General features: G+C 39.8%; 1 protein-coding gene across 1 annotated transcript in view; it reads left to right on the forward strand.

Moving 5' to 3' along the window:
• Positions 1–5,723, forward strand: part of LOC142345860 (electron transfer flavoprotein-ubiquinone oxidoreductase, mitochondrial-like) — a 326,221-nt gene extending 320,498 nt beyond the window's left edge. Inside the window, exons 12-13 of the mRNA XM_075398283.1 lie at positions 4,761–4,982; positions 5,302–5,723. Coding sequence (XP_075254398.1) covers positions 4,761–4,982; positions 5,302–5,465 — 386 coding nt within the window. The 3' untranslated portion in view covers positions 5,466–5,723. The remainder of the gene's footprint in view (positions 1–4,760; positions 4,983–5,301) is intronic.
• Positions 5,724–6,000: the final 277 nt, after the last annotated feature.

Here is a 6,000-nt window from a genome sequence, read left to right on the forward strand (position 1 = left end):
AATCTGAGGGGCGAGGGTTCGAACCCGTGTCGTGTACCATTCTTTTTTGTAGACATGAAAATGTCTAATCAACGTTATTCCGCCTGTTGTTTGAGAGCTTTTTTTTGCGACGTTGAGTCATTTTATGTTCTTGTGTGTGCCAGAAAGAAAAATGCTAGTCCTTATATATTAAACGCGTGAGCTCTAAATTCGGGCAAAATTCTTGCACTTTTAGGAGGCCTCTGGAGGCGCTTGTTTATGGGGCGCATTGAGCAGCATGGTTAAGCGAACATATTGAGAGAGTTCAATGGCATAAAAGGGGTCAAAGTAGATGGATAAGAACCGAACCTGGGACAAAAGACTGTTAGTCAGGTGCAGTTGCCACGAGGCTAAGGGGGCTTGAAAGTATGCTGGCCCAGAGTGAGGTTTTACTGTCGTGGCTACTAAGGGTTATTTAATTTCTCCGGAACTAAGTTTACAGTTCTTATTGTAGACGTGTGTTTTTCAAGTTTTTGCTGTACAGATTCTGCGCTATTCTAGAACACTCTTAGCTTTCAACTAAGTTTTTCACGCTTTACTTTTTGATCTTTGAGTGATCTCAAATGTTCTCAATCTGAAATATGTTTTTCATACGATAAAAGCGATTGTGGGAAACGGTGGTATGTAGTCGTTGTAGCGCAGTTAGTAAGATAGATGACTGCTACTCTGAGGGTCGAGGGTTCGAACCCGTGTCGTGTACCCTTCTTTTTTGTAGACATGAAAATGTCTAATCAACCTTATTCCGCCTGTTGTTTGAGAGCACTTCTTGCGACGGTGAGTCGTTTTATGTTCCTGTGTGTGTTAGAAAGAAAAATGCTAATCCTTCTATATATTAAACGCGTGAGCTCTAAATTTGGACAACGTTTTTGCATGTTTAAGAGGCCTCTCGAAGCGCATGTTTAAGAGCCGCATTGAGCAGAATGGTTAAGCGAACATATTGAGAGAGTTCAATGGCATAAAAGGGGTCAAAGTAGATGGATGAGAACCGAACCTGGGACAAAAGACTGTTAGTCAGGTGCAGTTGCCACGAGGTTAAGGGGGCTTGAAAGTATGCTGGCCCAGAGTGAGGTTTTACTGTCGTGGCTACTAAGTGTTACTTAATTGCTCCGGAACTAAGTTTACAGTTCTTATTGTAGACGTGTGTTCTTCAAAGTTTTTTATGTGCGGATTCTGCGCTATTCTAGAACACTCTTAGCTTTCAACTAAGTTTTTCACGCTTTACTTTTTGATTTTTGAGTGATCTCAAATGTTCTCAATCTGAAATATGTTTTTTATACGATAAAAGCGATTGAGAAACGGTGGTATGTAGTCGTTATAGCGCAGTTAGTAAGTTAGATGGCTGCTAATCTGAGGGTCGGGGGTTCGAACCCGTGTCGTGTACCCTTCTTTTTTGTAGACATGAAAATGTCTAATCAACCTTATTCCGCCTGTTGTTTGAGAGCACTTCTTGCGACGGTGAGTCATTTTATGTTCCTGTGTGTGCTAGAAAGAAAAATGCTAATCCTATATATTAAACGCGTGAGCGCTAAATTCGGACAAAATTTTTGCGTGTTTAAGAGGCCTCTCGAAGCGCATGTTTAAGAGCCGCATTGTGCAGCATGGTTAAGCGAACATATCGAGAGAATTCTATGACCTAAAGGGCTCAAAGTATAGGGTTGAGAACCGAACCTGGAACAAAGACTTAGTCAGGTGCAGTTACCACGAGGCTATGGGGGCTTGAAATAATGCTGGCCCAGAGTGAGGTTTTACTGCCGTGGCTACTAAGTGTTACTTAATTGCTCCGGAACTAAGTTTACAGTTCTTATTGTAGACGTGTGTTCTTCAAAGTTTTTTATGTGCGGATTCTGCGCTATTCTAGAACACTCTTAGCTTTCAACTAAGTTTTTCACGCTTTACTTTTTGATTTTTGAGTGATCTCAAATGTTCTCAATCTGAAATATGTTTTCTATACGATAAAAGCGATTGAGAAACGGTTGTATGTAGTCGTCATAGCGCAGTTAGTAAGATAGATGACTGCTAATCTGAGGGTCGAGGGTTCGAACCCGTGTCGTGTACCCTTCTTTTTTGTAGACATGAAAATGTCTAATCTACCTTATTCCGCCTGTTGTTTGGGAGCACTTCTTGCGACGGTGAGCCGTTTTTTGTTCCTGTGTGTGCTAGAAAGAAAAATGCTAATCCTCCTATATATTGAACGCGTGAGCTCTAAATTTGGACAACGTTTTTGCTTGTTTAAGAGGCCTCTCGAAGCGCATGTTTAAGAAACGCATTGTGCAGCATGGTTAAGTGAACATATCGAGAGAATTCTATGACCTAAAAGGCTCAAAGTATAGGGTTGAGAACCGAACCTGGAACAAAGACTTAGTCAGGTGCAGTTACCACTAGGCTAAGGGGGCTTGAAATAATGCTGGCCCAGAGTGAGGTTTTACTGCCGTGGCTACTAAGTGTTATTTAATTGCTCCGGAACTAAGTTTACAGTTTTTATTGTAGACGTGTGTTTTTCAAAGTTTTTTCTGTACGGATTCTGCGCTATTCTAGAACACTCTTAGCTTTCAACTAAGTTTTTAACGCTTTACTTTTTGATTTTTGAGTGATCTCAAATGTTCTCAATCTGAAATATGTTTTCTATACGATAAAAGCGATTGTGAGAAACGGTGGTATGTAGTCGTTATAGCGCAGTTAGTAAGATGGATGACTGCTAACCTGAGGGTCGAGGGTTCGAACACGTGTCGTGTACCCTTCTTCTTTGTAGACATGAAAATGTCTAATCAACCTTATTCCGCCTGTTGTTTGAGAGCACTTCTTGCGATGGTGAGCCGTTTTTTGTTCTTGTGTGTGCTAGAAAGAAAAATGCTAATCCTATATATTAAACGCGTGAGCTCTAAGTTCGGACAAAATTTTTGCATGTTTAAGAGGCCTCTCGAAGCGCATGTTTAAGAGCCGCGTTGAGCAGCATGGTTAAGTGAACATATCGAGAGAGTTCTATGACCTAAAAGGCTTAAAGTAGATGGGTGGGAACCGAACCTGGGACAAAAGACTGTTAGTCAGGTGGAGCTACCACGAGGCTAACAGGGCTTGAAAGTATGCTGGCCCAGAGGGAGGTTTTACTGTCGTGGGTACTAAGTGTTATTTAATTGCTCCGGAACTAAGTTTAAAGTTCTTATTGTAAACGTGTGATTTTCTTCAAAGTTTTAGCCGTACATATTCTGCCCTACTGTAGAACACTCTTAGCTTAAAAATAAGTTTTTCACGTTCTGCTTGTTCATCTGTTCATCTTGCGTGATCTCAAGTGCTCTCAATTTGAAATATGTTGTTTGATACGATAAAAGCGATTGTGGGAAACGGTGGTATGTATTCGTTATAGCGCAGGTGGTAAGATGGATGACTACTAATCTGAGGGTCGAGGGATCGAACCCGTGTCGGTTACCCTTCTTTTTGTAGACATGAATGTGTCTAATCAACATTATTCCGCCTGTTATTCGAGAGCAGTTCTTGCGACGATGAGTGGTTTTATGTTCCTGTGTGTGTTAGAAAGAAAAATGCTAATCCTCCTATATATTAAACGCGTGAGCTCTAAATTTGGACAACGTTTTTGCATGTTTAAGAGGCCTCTCGAAGCGCATGTTTAAGAGCCGCATTGAGCAGAATGGTTAAGCGATCATATCGAGAGAGTTCTATGACCTAAAAGGCTCAAAGTAGATGGGTGAGAACCGAACCTGGGACAAAAGACTGTTAGTCAGGTGCAGTTGACACGAGGCTAAGGGGGCTTAAAAGTATGCTGGCCCAGAGTGAGGTTTTACTGTCGTGGCTACTAAGTGTTACTTAATTGCTCCGGAACTAAGTTTACAGTTCTTATTGTAGACGTGTGTTCTTCAAAGTTTTTGCTGTACGGATTTTGCGCTATTCTAGAACACTTTCAGCTTTAAAATAAGTTTTTCACGCTTTGCTTTTTGATCTTGCGTGATCTCAAAGTGCTCTCAATTTGAAATATGTTTTTTGATACGATAAAAGCGATTGTGAGAAACGGTGGTATGTAGTCGTTATAGCGCAGGTGGTAAGATGGATGACTACTAATCGGAGGGTCGAGGGTTCGAACCCGTGTCGGTTACCCTTCTTTTTGTAGACATGAAAGTGTCTAATCAACATTATTCCGGCTGTTATTCGAGAGCACTTCTTGCGACGATGAGTCGTTTTATGTTCCTGTGTGTGTTAGAAAGAAAAATGCTATTCCGTTGTATTAAACGCGTGAGCTGTAATTTTGGGCAAAATTTTTGCACTAAGATGAAATTAAGTTTTGAGTAATTTTAGTCGTTTTTTTCTTATCTTCCTTTTTTTAGTAAATATCAGTCGCAATTGAGCACAATGGTCAACAGCCCTCCTAACGTAACATGTTTCAAGGGTCCTTAATCATGTAACCTAGCGTAATAAATGCGTTTTGAGACGCGCTTCACCATCCTTTTTAGGCTCCTAATATGCAAATTTCGCTCTGATTAAGCTTGCGGTATAGCAAAAACAAGCAAGTCACAAACGCCATTATCCAGAAATTTGCTGTAGAAAGAGCAAAAGACAAGTGCAATACTTATAGATAGCTTAAGTTGTGAGACCTATGGCTGTTAAACGAGGGGCATGAGTTCGAGCACGTGTTGGTGTGAAACAGAAACCTTTACTTCTTTTATACCTTCTATTCGTGTAAATGATATTCGGGTATTTGTCTTTTCTTTTAATCCTAATTATTTTCATTGTAGGAAGAGATAACGAATGCATCAAACCCGCAGCCAACTTTACTCCTATCGAATATCCAAAACCAGATAACAAACTTACATTTGATCTTTTGTCATCTGTTGCTTTAACTGGTACAAATCACGAACATGACCAGCCTGCTCATTTGACCTTAAAAGACGACACTGTTCCTGTCAATCACAACTTAGCTATTTTCGATGGACCCGAACAACGATTTTGTCCGGCAGGTTAGATAATTGTAAATCTCACATGCAGTGCTGCTTAATTGCTCGCAAACTACGTGTGTTGCTTTTATTTGGGGTCTTGATAGACTTGTTTAGTGCGATTTTTGCCTTATCATTTTTCGTTTGACCGATTTGACTTCTCCGAGTGAATTATTGATTGACCGTGACTTTTATTTTTACGTGATCTAAATTCCTCTCATTGGGAATTTTCAGAAACTGAACTAGTGGTCGCAGTATACTACTATAAGACAAGCCGAAAGTGCTCCAAAATTTGTTAATTTTCTTTTTGTTCCTAAAATAATTCAATTTCTGTTCGTGCTAGGCGTTTACGAGTATGTACCCGTTGAGTCGGGTGATGGCAAACGTCTTCAAATCAATGCTCAAAACTGCATTCACTGCAAGACTTGTGATATAAAGGATGTCTCACAGAACATTAACTGGGTTGTGCCCGAGGGAGGAGGAGGACCCGCGTATTCGGGCATGTGAACCAAAAGTGTTTTTTAAATAGCCAAGATAGAATCAAAATCACGAAGGACGAATTAGAAACTCTTCAGATAATATAGCCGAAAAAGGTCATAATTTTTTCTAATTTTCATGGACGGTCATGGTGCAACAGACTGGCTATTTGGAATTTGTTTATCATTTTGTTTTAAAGATATGAATTGTTTTTGAAGCGTTTTAACGTACGTAAACTATGCAATTATGTAAATATAAAATATAGGTAGAAAAAGTATTTGTCCTTGATCTTTTAATGTGTCAGGTTGTATACATGACGTTATTGTGTTCCAGAAATTACTTTTTCTTCACGATACTTATACTGGAAACAAACCTAAGGAATTGTAAAGCTATTGTTCTTTTTATGAAATCGTTTATTGAACCGTTTAAATAACAAGGAGGCTCGTTAATGTGCTGTGGCACATAAAATTGCAGCCCCGCTGATCCACTTTCTTGATTAAATTCTCCGCTAATGAAATAGAGATAGGAAACTTTCGTTATAAAGTGTAATGGATTCGTGATGGAT

This window comes from Convolutriloba macropyga, chromosome 9 (assembly GCF_964194025.1).
Source record: "Convolutriloba macropyga chromosome 9, txConMacr16.3, whole genome shotgun sequence".
NCBI lineage: Eukaryota > Metazoa > Xenacoelomorpha > Acoela > Convolutidae > Convolutriloba > Convolutriloba macropyga.